Source organism: Drosophila ficusphila, unplaced genomic scaffold (genome assembly GCF_018152265.1).
Source record: "Drosophila ficusphila isolate 14025-0441.05 unplaced genomic scaffold, ASM1815226v1 contig_106, whole genome shotgun sequence".
Lineage (NCBI taxonomy): Eukaryota > Metazoa > Arthropoda > Insecta > Diptera > Drosophilidae > Drosophila > Drosophila ficusphila.
In genome coordinates, this window is record NW_025063993.1 from 11,469,709 (window position 1) to 11,490,127 (window position 20,419).

A 20,419-nucleotide genomic window follows, 5' to 3' on the forward strand; every position below is an offset into this window, starting at 1 on the left:
ATTAAAAAGAATAATTTTTAAAAATTGTTCAAATGTCATTAAGTTTTTAACAATAATTTTAAATCTTATTTAACTATCGATCCAACCACCGCCTTTTACAAGTGACCTCTCTCCAGTGAGGACAATCGATGGCTGGCGTGTTGACGAATTTCAGGCCACCACTAGTAATCGAAAATTTTACAGCTCTTCGCCGCGTTTGCTGCTCGCTGAGGGAAAATAAAATTAACCAGGAGCGCAAAAACGCACCTCGCAAATTATCTGCGCGTTAGCCAGACCAACGGGATCGAAAAGGGTTAGCAAAGTGTTTATATTATTTAGATTTAAACAAACCAACAATACGTTGTTCTGTTGTTGTGAAATAATTAATAATATTATAAGGCAGATGGAGCCCCTCTAGTGAACAAGAGTGTGTGCGTGCCTTCGCATCTGTGTTGTGTGCGTGTGTGTGAAAAAAGAAATTGAGGGGGGAAAGCAGAAAGAAAGGAAGAAACGCTGGAAAATGGGCGTCTCTAAAGTTAAATGACATTTTCGCACGTAACTGAAAAATATATATACATGTATTAATAAAAATAAATACACACTGGCCAGCAGGCAAAAAACAGAGGCGGAGAAAAGCCGTCGGTTGTCAGCCGCCGCGCGCATGCTCCGAAATCGGGACTTAGGTGTTCACATTCATGCTATATCCCTTAAAACCAGATATAATCTATTACATTCGCGTGCAATCGGTGGCCAACAAAAACCAACTACTCAAGAGCCGTGCAAATTGCAAATTATAATTGCAAAATAATCGAGTGCAGTGTAGTCAAAATAGTAGTAATGTGTGCGAGCTAGATGGCACGCAAACCTGAAAAAGTGAGTGGTTCGGCTATTGGACAGTGCCATAGTGCTATCTCGCTCTTTCGCACGCATTTGCCGTTTGTCGGTTGTCTGTTTTGCTTTTCTCTTCGTGAAAATAAGCGCGCGAAAGGGGTGCTCGTGTACTTTCTTTTGACCTACCGCCCACTGGACACCCACCCTCTTGCCTGGCCCCTTCCCCTCGCGTGCATCGCAATGTTTGATAAGTGATAAAGCCAGATGTTTGTGTACATATCGCCGCCAAATATCTCAACACTCACACACACATGTTGCTCACATTTTACTCTCGCACTTTTTGCCGCCTTTCGACATTCGGTCGTGAAACTTGAGCCTAATTCGTTAACGCCTGACAACATCGTTGTATTTTATGTTGTATACAGCCCGACTTCCATGCAGTGAGCTACCAAAGAGGCCCAGGAATTGTTTTAGTCACATCTCAAAAATCCCGCAGAGGAGCAACGTTTCCAATAAGCAAGCATACATAAATGGTTTCTACTTTTATTGGTCTATTAGGTGAGTTCTTTTCTTTTGGAAAATAAAATATTTTTGATTAATTTGCTCAATAACAATGCAACGTTAATTTATGATTTTATAGGAATAAAGAAAAACTATTCTCTCTTCCGCAGACATTCAATCATGGTGGGAGATACCGTGTATTTCGCATTTCTGTTCATTGTTTAGTTCCGCATTTGATCTGCCCGACATCGACATCGAGGTAAGAGTTTGCCAGATATATTTATTCACAACTCAATTTATAAATCACATCCGATCTACAGGACCTCGAATCGGCGCTGCTCTCCGATGGTACCAGCGATGAGGATCAGGTCGCCTTAGTGCCCGAGTTAATTGTGCGCCTGCTCAAGGGCTGCGATGCGCTACAGTCGGTAGCCAAGGAAATCACACACAGCAACTATCAGATGTTCTTGCGTCGCTTCCTGCGCCAACAGTGTCGCCTGCACCAGACCGAGAACCACTTTGACACGGACATTGACTTCCAGTCGCTGCCCGTGCGCAAGCGTCTGCACATCCTGCACGATCTGTGCCACTTCCGCCTGGACTCGGCCGATGTGCAGGTCATTCTCAGCAATCTAGAGGCGGACAGTCTGCGCGTGGAGCCTTTGGGGTACGACGCCAAGAACTCCGGCTACTGGTACTTCTACGGCACTCGTCTCTATCGCGAGGACAAAGCGGCGGCAGCGTCCAGCTCGGCATCCGGTGGTGTCGGCGGATCCTCAGCCTTATCTGGCGGAGCATCAGGCAGCAAGGGCATCGGCAGCAACGGCACCGTCTGGCAGGTTATCTGCTTCACCGAGGAGGACTGGCAGAATTTGGCCGCCAAGTTTAAGTCCTCGACGAACGCCAAAGAGCGTGAACTTTTTCACATACTCGATGACAACTTTCTGCCCAAGTTGCCGCAGCTTTTCCGCGAGCGTGAGCGTTTGAGGCGCAGAAAGTGAGTGAAAGAGCTTTCGATCATTTGGAATTTAAAATGTATAAACATGTTACTAATTAAATTCTTAATTCGTTATCCCAGACTGTTGCAAGTGCGCAACTCCAGTCGCATTCGTAACATCGCCGAGCTAAAGGCGCGCCAGGAAGAGGAACGCCAGCGGCGCGAACGGGAGAATCTTTACCAAGAGCGGCAAAACGCGCACTGGTTGGCACCGCCGCATCAGCAACAACAGCAGCAGCAGCAACAACAACAACTACAGCAGCAGCAGCAACAACAGCAGCAGCAATCGCAGCAGCGCACACGCAGACGGTTAGCTCGCCAATGTTCCTAAGAAGGCTGGCGGAAGCGACGGCCACATCCCACCCATACAGCAGAAACCGAGAACAGATACATTCACACTTCACTTGCATACCAAAAGCATCTTTGATTTACGTTTTCAATTGATCTTTTGAGTTGCCATAATTTTATGATTTCTTGAGCCAAACACTTTTCGCTTACAATTTGTGTTGCTGCAGTAAGAGAAACCAAATTAAAATCAAATCACCATCATCAGCATCTGCGTGAAGCCCGGGACCAGGATAATCGGAACGAGGACACCAGCACTTAATTTGAGTTTTGCCCATCATTTAGTTTTGTATATGGGAGAATTGGTTGGATTTCGTTTTCAAAAAAACTCTGTAAGCATGCTTTTTGATCAATTTCTATTCGATATATGTCTTGTCTTATGGTTTAAGTTTATTTAACTTCGTTCATTTTCATTCCATTCACGAGCCACAGACAACTACAGAATCATATCATATATCAAATATCAATAAATCATGAGAATTTTTTAAGTCGCAGAAATGTTGATCTAATGAAACCTTATTATTTTTTTTTTTGATTTACAATTATTCTCATCTTGGCTCTGTATTAATATAAATGAAAATATTATCATTCACTTTACGAGCGGCATAGCATACGTTAAATCAAAATCGATTTATAATTAATACCCTAAGCTTACTTCTTGGTTTTTATTAAAATTGTTTGTTTCTTTTCACTTTATTATCATTTAGGTCCCAATCAACATCGACAAATAGTGGTATTTCAACCTACGCAAGCTCCCTAAGACGAACAACCACAACTAATTCGAGCGAATTTCTGTGCCACAGGGAAACCTTCTGCCTCTCGCCAGAAAACGAAGAAGACGACGACGACAACGACGAGGCCCTCGACGCGGAGCAACAGCAGCAAAGTCAGCCAGCACAGCATCCGCACGAGGAGGAGCAGCAGGAACCGGAGGAATTATTAGCTGGCTCAGCATCTGACGAAGATCTTTCGGGCGAGCGAAATCCCGAAACGCCGAAATCGCAAACGGCGGCAGAATTAAAGAGCAAGAGTAGTCATCACCACCATCATCATCACCACCACAAGAAGAAAAAGTCGGGCAAGAAGCAGAAAAAGCGCCACCATCGAGACAGAGATCGTGAGCGGGACCGCGAACACCACCATCATCATCGGCGTCGACACAAGCATGCTTCAGAGGCGGACGAAGGCGAGGACGACAACAATAACCACAACAGTAACAGCAATAGCAACAGCAACACCAATAGCACCAGCAGCAACAACAGTGTCCAGCCGAAGCGACGACGCAGTGGCCACCAGCAACCTCAGCAGCCAGAGGCACCGAAACCCACAACTTCTCTAAGTCCCGAGGACAAGGAGAACTTTTGCAGGCAGCTGCAGCTTCTGGACACCAATTCGGCGGCCATTGCGGTGGCCACGAGCATTGCCGATCTCAGTCTGCCATCGCCGGTGGCACATGAGAGCGAAACAGAGCAGGGCGATCGGGTGGATCAGCGGGCCACAGCAGTACCAGAGCCACGAACAATAGCTCCTTCGATGGCGCCTGCGGCGAATGTTAAGTTGCCCGGCAGGCAGACAAATAACTCGCTGAGCTCGCTCACTGGTAACATATTCATACCGGGCGGAAGTGCTCAGCAGCAGCAACAAACGCAACAGCAGCAGTCGCAGGAACCGCAGAGCAGCAGTAGCAGCAGCAGTGTCTCCACCACGACGGCCAGCACGGTGCGTTCCAAGAAACAAAAGGCCGTGCTCAACAATAGCGGGAGCAGCAGCAGCAGCAAAGTGGCGGACAAGGCGGACCGGAACTTGAGCAAGGCGGAGGCGGGCAAGTCAAAGAAGTCGGCGGCTGGCTCATCGGCGTCCTCATCGTCCAGCAAGGCGGAGCGAAACAGCGGTGCCTACTCGGACAAAAGTGGCGATGAGTAAGTGAGGGTGGAGAGTTTCGATCCCCAGACACAACACAATCGTACTATCCGTTTACTCTCGGCATATTCTTTGATCATTCTTTATGCTTTTGCTTGCTGTTGTAGGTGTGGGCATCATGTCAGATACTCGCATATGTGTACATCTTGATTAACTCAATATTAACAATTAATAACAGTAAAATGTCTAAATAATTTTTGAACATTAACACTATTGACTCCTTAACTCAAAATTACTTGACCTTTTGAAAAGTTAGGATAGTATTCCAATACAGTAATTAAAAAAGGATTAATCAAGGTAGACATGTATCTTTTATGCGTAAGCTTTCTTGATGTCCAACATCTGGTATTGTTATTGATTTGCCTTTTGCTGTGGTCTCGGTTCTCTTTCCTTAATCTCAATGATTTGTTTTCAACTCTTTGAGTTTCGTTGAATTCCTATAAGCCATTGCATGTGGACGGCTCCTCTCATTGATTCACCCATCAAATTGTATATAATATGATCAATTGATTAACATATTTATCATTGTTATTGTAAACTTTTGTACCCACCCGCCAAAAAAACGAACGAAAAAAACATTCCGACTGTTGTTCATCAAAAAATTAAAAACCCAAATGTAGCCATGTAAATAGTAGCAACCGTAGCACCACCAACAACAACAGCAGCCTTAACAACAACAACCATAAGCACGCGTCGCACCACAGTCACAACAACAACAACAACAACCACTCAACGACGGCATCGGCAACAACAACAGCAACAACGACAACGTCGCAGGGATACCATAATAATTCGAATCATAATCATAGTCAAAACAATCACAGCCACCAAACCTCCCACTCACACCACACCCACCACCACCATCACCACCACCACTCCAGTAATAATAACAGTAACAAACACAAATCCAAATCGCACCACTCCCTAACCCACAACAACAATAATCACACAACAAATGCAGCAAGCACATTACAACACCACCCAGTAACCACAAACAACAATTCAACGTACAACTCCTCCAATCATGCGAATATTCTTAGCTTTACCGAAACGGAGGAGGTCCTGCAGATCGGAATGCACAAGGTGCTCGTCTACGTGAAGAACCATCGCGATGCCTGGCCATTTGTGGATCCTGTGGAAGAGGATATTGCACCGCGATATTACTCGATCATCAGGAGGTGAGTAAAAATATTTAAAAGCATCTTTTGTAAAAAGAAATAGCTTACTTATCCACGAATGATTCCTCCTTTTCAGACCCATGGACCTGCTGAAAATGGAGGATAAGCTGGACAGCGGGGAATATCACAAATTCAGCGAATTTCGCAACGACTTTCGCTTGATTGTCAACAACTGCAGATTGTACAATGGGCACAATAATGGTAACGTTGATATTAAATAAAAAAAGGTGATTTAACTATTAATTTAACATGTTTATTTACATAGAATATACGGAGATGGTTAACAATCTGCAGGATGCTTTCGAGAAGGCCACCAAAAAGTACTTTGAAAACCTCTCCGACGACGAGGACGATGATCCCAATCTGAGCTACCCCGCCGCCGACTCCAAAATGAACGTGTTTCGCGAGAAGTACTTCAGCAAGAAGGCCAAGGAGGAAACGGAGAAGGATGCGCCAGGACGGCAGGAAAGCAGTGCCGAAGACGATCTCAGCGAGATCGAGCCGGAGGCAACGCAAAAAGCCCAAAAGCGCAAGCGTAAGGAAAAAGACAAAAGACGAAAAAAGAAAACCAAAAGCAAGGCGGATGTGGAAACGGATGATGAGGATTTGGAGCCCAAAAGGGAACAAACTCCGCCGCCAACACCTCCTTCGCAAGCAACTAAGAAAAGCAAGACGGGCAAGGTGGCCAAAGAGAAAGATAAGGAGAAAGAAAAGGATAAGGACACCAGTTCCTCGAAGCGGGGACGCAAGACTAAGGGCGAGAAGTCCACATCCAAGCCGAGTAAACAGCAGCAAAAGACCAAAAAAGGGGCCAAGAAATCGGCGCCCGAATCAGAGATTGAATCGGATGCAAGCGACAGCCGTGAGAGCGAGGACTATAGCGATGACGACCAAATATCGCTGGCTAAAACCAAATCCCTGGTAAAACCCACAGCTCGAACGATAGCCGCTCAGAAGAAGAAGTCCGTTCCCGCAGAATCCAAAGTAAAGATGCCCACACCAGTCAAACGCCAAGTAAAAGGCAAGGGCAAAGGTGGGCGCAAGGCGAAGAACGACTCTCTGGACAGCGAACAATCGGATATGGATGTGAAGAAACAGCTGCCACCAACGGCAGCTGCTGCTTTGGCTGAATCCGCCGCCGAGCTGGAGGAAGATGACGATGATCAGCCTGCGGATGAAGACGACGATGAGGACGGCTCGCGGTCGCGCAGCATGTCGCCCTTCAAGGTTGATCTTCACAAAAAATACTCAAAAAGTGCCCTTAACGATGATCTCTCCGAGCTGCTAACCACGGTGAAGAAAGTTCCCACCGCGGAAACCACGAAGCTGAGTGCCCGGCACCAGGACGAAGCGAATGAAGATGCGAGGCGATCCTTCCGAGAGTCTGACGGGGACTTTAAATCCCTGAGCAGCAGTCGGGCCAGCTCCGAAGAGCGTCCGCCGGTGGCAAAGAAAGGCAAAAAGGGGGACAACTCAAAGAAGGACAAGGAGAAGAAGAGCAGGGAGAAAGACAAGGATAAGGATAAGGATAAGGACAAAGACAAATCCCGTAGCGCCAAGCACAAGAAGAGCAAAGAAGAAACTCCGGTATCGGCGGCCGCTGCTGCAGTTGCAGCCGAGCAGGCCGAACTGGAGATGCTGCTGCCCTTCATGGACAAGTACGATGTGATTAAGTACCGACGTAGTCGTGCCGCCCTTAGCGGCTCCAGTGCCTCCAACTCGATAGCTCCTTCCGAGGACTCCAAACCACCCAGCAACAAAAGCAGCAGGGAGAACAAAAAAGCGCCAGCTAAGCGGGAAAAGTCTCCTGAACCTGTGGAGCACAAACGCGGGCGTAAGAGCAAAGATCAAAAGCGGTCGAAGGAGTCCGATAAACCAGAGAAAACTGAAAAAGCCTCCAAAGCGGACTCCGAGAAGCACACCGAGAAGTCGAAGAAAAAGAGGAGCCACCCAGAGTAGTTGAGAAACCTCCAAGAGAAAAATCACCTGCTCCGGTGGCGCCTTCGGAAGCGATAAAAGAACCAGCTGCTCCCACTCCCGCACCCACATCCGCACCTACTAAATCAAAAGAAGCACCAGCGAAGGCGGCAGCCAAGAAAAGACCCGACAAACAAATGCCGCCGCCGCCAAAACCTGCCGACAAACCAAATGAAAAGGGTTCTGGCAAAAAGGCTTCCAGTAAGAAGGCAGCTCAAAAGGCAGGTCAACCGCAGACCAATAACAATACTAATCTTGAAGCCTTGGATGTGGAAACGGAGCAGACGCTGAAGGACATAAATCGCTGGCTGGAGCACACGCCACGCTTTACAGAATTCAGTTCTGCTAGTAATTCACCATCGCGATATAATCTGTTGGATGATTTCGACTCGGGAATTGGTAGTAAATTGGATGCAGCAGATTTTCGACGACCCGTGGCTTTGGCTGCTCCAAAAGCGGAGTTGGTGCCAACTAAACTGGCCGAGGCACTCAACGATCTTGTGAGCGATCCGAAGGAAGCGGCGAGCAAGTCGGAATCCGAATCGGTGGCACCCACGCCGAGCAGTGTGAGCAGCAGCTGTGGAACTCCGCCGCATTCAATGCACTCTGGAAATTCCATCGGCAGCACATCCGCCACTGCAGCGTCCAGTTCGAACTGCTCGAATAATTCTATGCCCACGCCCTTACCCGTGGCAGTCACGCCAACGCCTCCGCCTGTTACTCCAACACTGCTTCCCATTCCCAAGCCAAAGGAGCCGAGTACCACTCAACTGCTGCTTAATCCTCCACCACCGCCGCACATCAAACAGCAACTGGCGAAGGAGGCCAAGCGGAAGTCGCTGAAGGAAAAGCAGGCGGCTCAAGCGGCCCAAGCTCAGCAGGTGAAAGCCAAGGCGAATGTTATGAGGACCATCGAAAGGCTTCAGCCAGGCAAGGCCAAGGGCAATCTGCTACAGAACGTGGCAGCTGGGAAGTCAACAGAGGATAGCGGAGATTCCCATGCAGGAGTAAATCCAGTAGCCACCAAGGTTAAGGAGCTGAAGAATGCTCTCATCACGGAAACCTGCGAGGGAGCGCCAAAGCTTAGTTTGGGTACGGTTCTTAAAACCCAGGACTTTTCCCTAGGGAAAACCCTTGAGGAAATGTCAGGGAAAAAGGCGGCGGATGAAGATGACTCTTCGAATACAAACAGCAAATCGGAGACACCTTCGACACCCACAACACCAAATAAAGAGCCACCCAAACCATTTGAAGCTCTTTTGGAACTAAGCAAAATAGGCAAATCCTCCGAAGCGACAAAGCCCGAAGCGAGTCAAAAAGAGAAGCCCAATCTTAGCGCCTGGCTGAAGGCTTTCGGTGGTCCAAAGGTTAGCAAGAAATCCGAGGAGGAAGAAAAGCAGCAGACGCCTTCCCAGGATCTTCAAGCCGACTCAAAGGTGGCTCCACCAGCTCATTCGCCAGCTGGGGATAACTTCTCCCTGCCAACGGTGATGCGTCAACGGAAACCCAGTACAGGTAGCACAAACTCGGAGAGGAGTTCCTTCAGCCAGGATCCGGATTCGCCCAGAATAGCCATCGATGAGCGGTATGGATCGTACGCAGCTGGTTCTTATACCTCGCCAATTGGTGCCTCTCCGATTGGAGCGTCTCCCATTATGGTTTCCCCGAAGCCCAACGATGATATGGGTAAACCAGCCTCGCCTTATCCCCTGAATGGAGCCATCAAAGTCGGCTTCTATCAGGACACCACGACCAAGAGCAGTCCGGACAAGAGTTGCAGTCCCAGGGAGATGAACTCTCCGTATCCCCAATACTCCCAGCATATCTACTCATCCGCCTCGTCGCCCAATGTATCCACTCCGGATATGAGTGGCACCTCTCCCTACGGAGGCGGAAACAGCTACAATCCCTCGGGCTCTGAGGCGTCCAAGACTCCGGCCTACTCTTCCACATCCCCGCTTCCCATTTACGATCAATATAAGCAGCCGCGCTCCCAGGAATCGGATTACAATTCTTCAATGAGTCCGAGTACCCCGAACCCCCATTCGCCTTACCAGCAGCCGCAAAGTTCTCCGTACACCACGCCGCAGCAGTCTCAATCGACGCACCCGTCGCCATATCATGGCCAGTCGCCGTACCACCAGCAGCAGCACTCACCATATCATCCGCCCGCGGCGCAGCAGCAACAGCAATCCTCCCAGCCTTCCCACAGTCCGGCGGCCCATCAGCAGGCGCTCAGTCCGATGCACAGCAGTGTGGAGTCCCCGGCATCGTCGGCAGCTACGCAACCACCTACACCACTGGCTCAATCGCCGGCGGAGCAGCAGCACTCGCCGTACCAGCAACCCGTTTTGTCACCTTATCAGCAGCCGCAGCAACAAGTCCAGCCGCCAGTGGTTCCTCCTGTTCAACCGCCAACAGCTTCTGTGGCTTCAACAGGTGAGTGCTTACCTTCCTAACCATTGAACTAAATTTTTAATTAATTTCTTGATTACAGCTCTGAACAACAATGGATATGCGCCCACTCATGACAGTTACCAGCAACTTCAGCAGCAACAGCGATCTTTGTACAATACAGGCACTTTGATTAATCCCCTTCCGAGTTCCACATCGGCAACTGCTTCTATAACCAAACCAAACAACGATTGGAGTCTGAATCGCAGCCTGTTGCCCCCGAGCATTACCAACACGGTTAATCAGGCTGCCCAGCAAACCAACCAACAGCAGCAGCAGCCACAAATGCAGACACCACAACAGCAGCAGCAACAGCAACAACAGGTGCTGGGACATCAGCAGCAACTCAAACCAAAATATCCGACTTATGCGCAGTATCAGTCAACAAATGCGGCAGCTAATGCGGCGGCAGCAGCAGATGCAGTGGACAATTTGCAACAGCAGCAGCAAAAGATTGTACCGCCAACCTACGGCAGTGATATGGCCACATTTATGCAGCATCAAATGCAGCAGCCACCCAAAACGGACACGCTTATCAACCCTCTAAAACGACCTGGGGAGGAGATGGGCATGGATTACAGTGGAAACGCGGCCAACAAAATGCCAAAAATAGACGAAACTGCCGCCCAGCAGCAGCAACCGCAGTTGCAGCAACAGCAGCAGCAACAAGCGCAGAATCAAACGCAATCCCTGCTTAACAAGCAACAGCAAATGTTTAATAGTTTTCTGGGTTCCATGGCGTTTGGCAAACCAATTGGCAACATAGCGCCGGACAAGGCATTTGAGATGTACAACCGAGCAGCCGCCATGGGCTTCCCCAAAGACTTTGCAAAAGACAACAGTTGCCAGCTGCAGCAGCAGCAGCAACAGCAATCGCCACAAGTCGCGACCAACAAGCAGCAGACAAACCAACAACAACCGCAGCAACAGTCGCAGCAAACGCAGCCGCATCTCACGCAGCTTCAGACGGCGCTAACTCAAAACTACCAGCAACAGCAGCAGCAAACACAGGCTCAAAAGCTCCCACAACAGCAACAACAGCAACAGCAACAACAGCAGCAGCCGCAACAGCAACATAACTACCAGCAACAGCAGTCACAACTTAACCACAACTATACGGCGCAGCAGCAGCAATCAGCGGTTTCAGATAAGCCGACCGCCACGCAGTCCGCAGTGGCTGCATCTTCTGTGAGCGATGCCAGCAGCAACATGATGCACCTGCCCTCAACCGCCCATCAGCATCACCTCAGCCAGACGCATCACCTGGCCGCCTACAACAAACCAACGCCGCCTCCGCCGCAAACTTATAGCAATCCCTTGATGCAATCTATGTTGGGCTATGCCGGCAACTATTTCGACAAATCCATGCCGCCGGCGGCGCATATGTACAGCGCTTCGAGTTCAGCGGCCACGGCCTATGGCAATCCGGCCCAGCAGCTGCCGGGTAACTATGTTCCCGGCAACAACAATCCCGCACACCAGCAGCAGCAGCCACAGCAGCAGCAGCAAGCTCCGCCAGTCGCCGCACCCGAAGTAAAGGCTCCAGCGAAAAGAGGAAGGAAGAAGAAGGCAGCCACGATTGCAGCAGAAGCAGCGGCTGCGGCTGCCAAACAGCAACAACAACAACAACAGCAGCAGCAGCAGGCGCAACAACAGCAACAGGTGGCCGCCCAACAGCAACAGCAGCAGCAGCAGCAGCAACAGCAACAAGTGGCTGCCCAACAGCAGCAACAACAACAACAGGTGGCCGCACAGCAGCAGCAACACCAAGCCATGCCGCAATACAATATGCCGCAGTCAGTAGCCTCCGTTTCCGCCGCCGCTGCCACAAACAATCAGCTGCAGGCGCATGCGCAGGCGCTGCACCAAGGCTTCCAGTTGTACGCGGGCCTCAAATCCGGAGGCGTTTCCTCGCCAGTGGGCAGTGCGGCAGCAACACCGGCCACCAGTGGAGGCACCACCAATCAAACGGCGGCCGATGCGGCAGCAATTTCGCTTAAAACATCAACTGGTGGAATGGTGCCGGGCAGCGCTTTCAACTTTGCGCCAACGCCAGGAACCCTTGGATTGTACGGAGATCAAGCAGCGGCGGCCAGCAGTTATCTGGATCAGTTCCGGGATGCACCCAATCCATACTACATGCCACCGGCGCCGGCACACAGTGGACTGGCAGCGAATCCGGGAGGAAATGCAGCGGATAAGAGCCAAAACCCACTGAACACGGCAGCCGGATCGTATCCCTTTCTGGCGGCGGCTCATCCATCTTCGAGGGCAGCGGCTGCGGCTGCCTATCCGTTTGCGGATCCCAACTCGCAGCTGTACCAGCAGTACCTGCGGCGGGACGACTTCCACACGCGGATGATCCTCAACCAGAGCCTGCTGGGTGGGCCGGCAGCGGCGGCGGCAGCAGCTGGATATGGACAACCGCCGCCACCGCCATCCGCCTACCAGCGCGCCACACTGGGCATGCCGAAGCCGTATGACATCAACAGGCAGTCATGGTTTTAGCAGTACGCCAGTGCCGCCAACGTGGATCTCCAAGGGGACGACCTGACGGGGGCGGCAACTGGAACAGCATCGGGATCAGCGGCAGCTTCAGCTTCGGCGGCAGCCACACAGCGATGAGAGCGAAGGAGTCTACTGGCTTAGAAAGGTTTCAAACCCACAGGCAAATTGGTTCCAAAGAGGTTAACAAGCACCTGAGTTTTCGTTTCGTTTGGCGGAATTTAACTGAAGTTTATATTTTTTAAAGCAGATCCCTGCAGAATTTTTTAAAATGTCTTCAATATTTATAGTTTTAAAGTTTCGAATTGTCTAATTTGGCGAACCATTTAATCAGTTAACAACTTGTGAAAGCAATTCCGATTTGTGAGAACGGGAAAAGGTGAAGGTTTTCAAAAGGAATCAACTTGAATTTGCGCCAACAGTGCAGAGATTATTCATTTAACATGTGGTAAACGACTGGCTGCGTTTTTGTTTTGTACTGATATTTAATATTCATTTGCGAGACTCGAATTCCACTGCCCACCCCCTTTGGCTTTCCCTCGACTTTCATATTTTTGTATTCTATGACCACTTTCTTTTGTGCAATGTTTCCTTTGACTGCAGTTGCGCCCTGGACTTTGGCCACGCCTAATAAGCAAGTTTGTTGGTCTATAGTTTGTATCTTTTAGTAGTCTTTAGGTCGTAAGTCTTCTGTTAATGACAATTAATTTTAATAGGTGTAGCTAATTAGGCCTCTAATCTAATTTAATTGAACTTAATTTGTTTTAAATGCTTAACAAAAAAACTAAGCAGAAAGCGAAAGAGAAATAATGCAAAAAAAATTCAAAGAATTACTCTAAAGCTCCCCCTGACGATAATTAGATTTTAGTTATTTCCAGAATTTAACTCGTAACTATAGAACACGTGTAAATTGACTACGATTATTAATTTTATTACTATTGATTATGTACTATGACTAATATAAACTATTATCGATTCGTGCTGCGGGCGATTTGTTGAAATATTTATTAATCCAACTAAACAAAGAGATTCGCAACACACAACTAAAGCTGAACACAAAATCGAAGTGAGGGAAGCACTTTTAGTTTGTAGAACGCCAAGCAGATGTATAAATTTTTGTTGAATATGCTAAGTAATTGATACGGTTTAAACGTTAAGCCCCCCCATCAAGAAAATAAACCAATGTAAACCCACAGAGCTCACATATGTGCAACATTCCGCCTCGACCATCTCCCCCTCCCATCCCCAAAAACCATTTGCTGTATATAAACAAGAAGAACAAAACCAGACAAGTGAAAACTTTTCTCGTTTTTACACATCTCAAATTGTAGCTTTAAACGATGTAAAAAATCGATCGATATAGATTTGACGAAAAGCAAAACAATTGAAATTTATGAAATATGAATGAATAAGTGTCTTAGTCGCCAATAAGAGCGAACAGAGCAGATGAAACGAGAAAGAAACGCATTAACCGAGCGCCCATAATAACATAAATAAATATATATATATATATTATATAGTGAAAACAATAAACAAGAGAACCCGTATTCAGTTAAGTTGTTAAAGCTTTCGTTTTGCAAACGTAAATTTTAAATTTCTTTACGATAAAATAGTTGATAAACCACAAATGAAGGAAGGAGGAGCGATGCGAAATTGCGAAGAGACGGTACCTAGAGCATAAAAGAGCAGCAACAAACATATTTAAAGAACCACAAGCTAAATATTATATTAATAATGATATGTATACATAAATTATATATATACACAAACATATATATTATATGCAGTAAGTGCAGCGAGTGCACATTATACATAAATCTGTATGTATAGGCCACGGCAGCAGCAACAAGAGTAAATTACAATAAAGAATTCTATTGCATATTGTACGAAAAAGGTCCGAAGAACCCATGTTTCGAATCAAGGCGATAATTTCACCCGGCAATTATTATGCAATTTGAGGCTCTCGACACGGCACGCGTTCATTTGCATACAATTGCAGTCCGGATTGCGACTGCTGCACTGTTGCACTGCTGCCCTTCACCAGCCGGTGTTCCCAGTTTCCAATTCCCAGACTGCAATTGCAGACAGCTGTGCTGTGATTGCCGATCATGCAGCTATATACGCCATATAGCCTATAGCCCCACCGATCGATCATCTGTGCAGGTCTTCTAGAACAGCACGAAGTCGGGAAGCGAGTTGCTAATGCACTGTGCCATTTACCTCGAAGGCTTTCGAATGGAATCACTGAATGCAATTGATCGGATTTAATTGTCAGCGCCAAAGCGGTTACAACATTGTCTGCGAAAGTGGAGTGACTTGTGGCGAGTTATCCCAGGAATCTTGACTTCTCGAGAGGGCAAAATTCCCGGGGTGAGAGGTCAAAACTCCGGCGATGACGTGGTGCAAAGCAGGTTAAGGAAAAACACCCAATTACCCCGAACATGCGGCTAATTAAATATATATAGTATACAGATCTTAACCCAAAACTCGGTGCGTGACTAACGCAACCTGTAGACCCTGTTCTGATCCAATGCCCTCTTCTTCGCCTGGGTTTATCCGGCAATTAGTGGAGCCATTACATTGGTTTTCAACACCCATTTAGTGGGTAGAAATCTATATCAAAGACAGACTTTGAGTCACGATTCTATATATATCAAATAGTTAAGGCGGGCGGCCAAGTTCTTGTGATTAATGATCTGCGCCAATTCGATTGGCGGTGGTAAGCGAATTTCATCCGGTTGGAACTTGGTGATTTGATTTTTATATTTATAATAATTATTGTGCATGCTAATTGGTTTGTTCACCAGCGATCGAAACGGTTTGAAAATGTATGGAAATTAAAGCAAACACAACGCCAAAAAAATTCAAGTCAAACCGGCGTGCAAGCATTTCAAATCTCAATGAAATGCAAGAGTGCATAATAAATTCGAGAATATTTAAATTGCAATTTGTTAATTAAATGCCGGCAGTTGCGTAACGATTGTTATAACTTCGATCGCGAAATTCTTTCGATGTTATTGACACGCAATCATTTGGCTTTGCCTTTGTCGACGATTAACCTGAGAATTTCAGATATCCAGATGCCGAGATATTCTAATTGGCCAAAATAGGCGTGGTTATCCGCACATGGATCGTCATTGTGTTTAGTCACGGAGCGATTTTCACCTGCCGGCATTCTAAAATAGCCTCCGGCTAGAGATTTATGTGTTGCAGTATTGCATAATTTACGAGCTCGCAGCTGGAATTAAAACAAATAAAACATAATAATCATGTTGGAGGAGCGAAAAAAAAAAAACTGAAAACAATATTGTGCGTCGTCGTTACGTTGGTGACCAAAAAGGTCATTCAATTTATGCAGTCGTTCTCGTAATTGTTGCTATGGCGTTAAGGCAGTGTAATCCATTCTATAAGCAAGGTATTTATTTTTTCAGTTCTCGCCACAACTTTTTTGCCCCCGATCGAAGAGAACTTGCTACCTAATTGGGTATATTAGCTGCTCAGAATTATTACACCTTTAATAATACAGAAACGATTTTACATTTTAACTAACAATTTTTTCCAAATTAAAATTCAACACATTTTATTTTCTGACTTATTAACTGATGAAATTCTGCAGTTTAAAAACAATCAAGTACTTTTACATTTCTCAATTGAATAATACTTTTTATGATTCTGACTATAGTTAATAATACGCTATAATGTGCGGCTTGCTTTCTGATCCTGGATGATTCTATCACTCAAGTTCCAATTACATTGTATTTCACGATCGCCTGATTAGGGCATTATATAATCACCATCAGAAATGGTTCTTGGCTTCGTGTAATTATTACATTACATTTGTAATGGGCCTTAAAATTGACTTTTATTGATTTCGTGTGTAGTTAGCGGCGGTGTAAATCAAGGAAAATGTGCAAATAACATGCAATCAGTTTGGCGAGTCGCTTAGTCAGCCAGCCAGTATTCTGTATTCAGTATACCGCATTTGTTTATCACACATAATATGCGCCTTTTACTTTCTAAATTTAAATTGCAAGCCTTGCTCCGATCCCCATACCTTGTATTGTCGTTTAATTTGCAAGAATCTCCTTAGTCGGTTAGTCAGTGGGCTGCATGGACTTCCGTTTGTGAATAAACTGGGAGAAAGATATCCGCGCAATTAATGCGAACAAATCAAATTAAATCGAACTTAAAAATAGCGTTCCCTTGGACCCCGTTCATTGAACCTGTGCCTCTGGTTTTTTTTCTCTTTTTTCGGAGCTGCCGGCCTTAGTTGTCAATATATGTTTGTGGTTTGCCATTAAGACAATGCTTTATAGAGGGTGCGGTTTGAACTTGGCCTTTGATCGAGCGGTTGTTATACAAACGGCCAGAGTATCTGCCTATGCTCGTTAATAGTTAATAGTTAGTTGCTAATGTAATACAGATCGCGCCCTGTCATCTGTGATATTAGATAATCGCCGATCACAACATTGTTGGGCCACACTTCGATGATTAATGGAGCATTAGAAGAGGATTATGTACACGGTGGCTGGTGGTGGTTGGGTCGGCGATCACGTAGACGCTGAAATTTACATTGCCGTTTACAAGATAATGCCAACGTCGCACATTTACTCATAATCGAGCGTTTCCGACATAATCAAAAGACTTAAGCGGCGAACGCGACTTCCTGCACAGGTGGAAACCCAAACCAACCTGCCCAGCATTCAAGTTCAATGGAATTTTCGTGCACGCGCCGCAAAGCAAAGCGAGAAATTTAAATTTAGAATGCAATGGCAGTTGATTAAATATTGCATTACATAAAATGCAAAGCAAAGCAAAGTAAAGCAAACAAATGAGCTCACCCCACCGGCGACTCATGACACTTGACGCTAATTAGTCGCCACTTTTCACCCTCGTTTAAGCATTGAAAGTATCTTAGTACGGTGCTATTAAGTATCTAAAACATCATCGCAGCTGGTCTAATAAAATTGTTGCCTGCTTTAATGGCCAGCTGCTCGATTGAATCGTAATTTATGTTAATATACAGGAGCCCACTAACTAACACCTCCGATTCCAACACCAAACGGACTTTGCCTTAGAAAGTGCTTGACCTTCGCTGGGTCTAAGCAATTGGCTTAGAATTTCGAAACGCTTGCCTTGACAACTTGAGGCAAGAATTTTGGGCTGGATTTCCATAAGCCATTCTCGAAACGGTAGAAATCAAAAATGGGCGTTAAGTGGAGCATATTTAGCGCAATATGCTAAAAAGCTTTACGGAAAACCAGTTTGAAGCCGGTAAACCCATGCCGAAAAAAAAATCTGTCAAATCATTCGATGGTAAGCTGTTGCTTACCATTGTGAAAATAAAGGTAAACAGAACGTTTCCTAGGAAATAACCCGTGAAAGAGAATTATGCAAATGCCATAGAAAAAAAACCAGAGCTATTGGATAAAATCTTCCTCTTGTTGGCCAGATTAACCGCAGCATTTCCGATTTGGTAATTAGCACAAAAGCGCCAGAACCAATTCGAAGTGCTGATCTCGCGCAAAAAAACCCCTTGTAAGTGGGAAAAATATAATATAAACTTTTGAAAGTATTTCGCCTGAGAATCGGCCATGACTCAGATAGCCGTCGTAGCATTTGCTCTTGACGCAAGTGCGTTGGGGAAGACCAAGTCGAGTCAGCCAACTGGATTTTGTGGCACAGACAGAGCCATCAATTAGCATGTGACTTCTTTGGCTTTAATGGCGTGCACCTGGGGCCGCCGGGAATCCACCTCTTTAAACCGAATTTTGTGTGATTTACATTTGGCAAGCAAAATCAAGCAAATCAAAACCAGAGACAGGCACTTGTGCAACGAAAATCGAGGAGGTGGGCTTCCGTTTTCGGTTTTTGTTCCAACACCTCGCCTGTCACCGCCAGGTGTCTATTGATTTCTGAGCTGACCATCCCCCCAATCCCCCTGCTAAGCGGGTCAAGGGTTTGCCAGGCCAGAGAAAAACATTTTCGAGTGGCCGAAAGGGCCCGTCACTGGCACCGTTTAATTGCCCTATTAAACACTCATATCTGCACAAGGGTATATATTAATTTAAACACTTGGACGACGAGTATATCTGCATATGCGGAGTGCAAAATCTTCCGCGCTTATTTGGCGCTTTAATTTTAACTTTCTTTGTGCAGTGCAGTTGACAAGGTGCAACAAACTGGTTTAGTTCCTCGCCGCTTTGTTCAACTTTAGCCGAATTTTTACGACAATGTGATAATAATGAAAATATACATACCCGAGAAAAGCTACTTTTTACCGATTATTTTTGGGGGCTCGTTCGGATGCCAGTGATACGATACGCTGGTGATTAAGTTGGTGTTTATTTTCGGTCCTCTGCGCGAACACGCCTTGGAAATGTTTTGGAACACATTCACGGTTAAGTAAGGCAAAGTCGTTAAAATCAACGATAAGCTAAATATAAAGTTGTGATTGGCAGCAGGGAACACGAGCTGAGGTCCTGTCCAGAATCCGTGAGTCCCCTCCCCAAATAAAAAGCATTTATCGAACTGCCCAGAAGTAATATTCATCATCAAATTGCAGTCGCGCTAAATGACTTATTTAATTTAATGAGTAGTTTGGTATGCCACACTCATCAAGGTAATTTTCCAAGCCCTACTTAATCTTTCACAATAAAATGGAGGAATTACCCGTTCCCCTGAGTAGTTTCCATTCCCAGGAACTCCATGATGAATATTAATTGTCCAACTGATCCATTAGCCAATATTTTTTATAGCACACTCACTTGCGTAGATCGTCCTTCTCTGAACAAACAAAATCCCCTGAATCGAAATTATGCTACGCTGCAGTGACTCTGGGATTTTTTTCGATCATGTTTTTTGTTTGCCGCACGTGACGCAAAATAAGCAGAAAAACAAACAAGCGTAAAAAAATGGTATAAAACAAACCAAAACAAACACAAAAAACAAAACGAAATGCGAACGAGGCGCGCGGCTATTTTGCATATTCAAATGAACAATTTTACTGCTAAATGCGGGCGATAAAAAAACACACCAACAGCAAAAGCAAAAGCAACCGCAGCCGGCGTCATCTTTGGCCCCCAGAGTGAATCAGCCGTAAACGGGTTGATCTTAGAAAGCGGCATCCGAGAAGAGATCCCCCAATCATCTCGTCCCCTCCCCCTCCATTTATCTCCTCCGAAGTCAGACTTTCAGCACGTGATTGACATATCATCGCCAAGTGGTGGACTCCCCCGGCCGACAGCTCATCGACATGGTTAATACTACACACCGACCGACCGACCGGCCGACCAACCGATCGATTTGGGAAAGCAAAACCTCAATATTATACAATAATTAGCAACAAAAATGATTGCCATTCGTAATTAATGCACATAATTGCTGGGCCAGATTGGTGCCGTAGAATGCGGCTGGCTCGCTAGAATGGAAAAAATTGAGAATTTTTGAAATGAACTCGTAATTGTATTATTAATTGCGCTTAATTGAATTATGAATAATATTTATTTGCCCTCTAGGAAGTGGCTGGCCTACTGGTACAGTCCTAGCCCAGATTCGTATTCTCGGAAGTCTCCGGCAAGGGCAACCAACGAGGGCTGGGAAATTGGATCGCAAGGCTGCAAGATTGACGGGGAAATAAAGCGATCCAGAGCGGAAGGCTGGGAAAAACTCTCGTTAAGGTTTATGGTTTTACCAAGCCGTTTATATAAGTATTCCTTTGGTTTTTACCGAA

The 20,419-nt window shown here is 46.2% G+C and overlaps 1 protein-coding gene across 1 annotated transcript; it reads left to right on the forward strand.

The window, feature by feature from the left end:
- The first annotated feature begins 173 nt into the window (after window positions 1-173).
- Window positions 174-14,234, forward strand: LOC108093116. Its single transcript, XM_017193059.2, is given in 11 exon segments — window positions 174-292; window positions 1,236-1,368; window positions 1,482-1,570; window positions 1,632-2,308; window positions 2,390-2,617; window positions 3,361-4,572; window positions 5,194-5,751; window positions 5,828-5,952; window positions 6,017-7,684; window positions 7,687-10,167; window positions 10,226-14,234. Coding segments are annotated over 10 exon segments (9,648 nt in total). The 5' UTR covers window positions 174-292; window positions 1,236-1,340; the 3' UTR covers window positions 12,808-14,234.
- The last annotated feature ends 6,185 nt before the right edge of the window (window positions 14,235-20,419 follow it).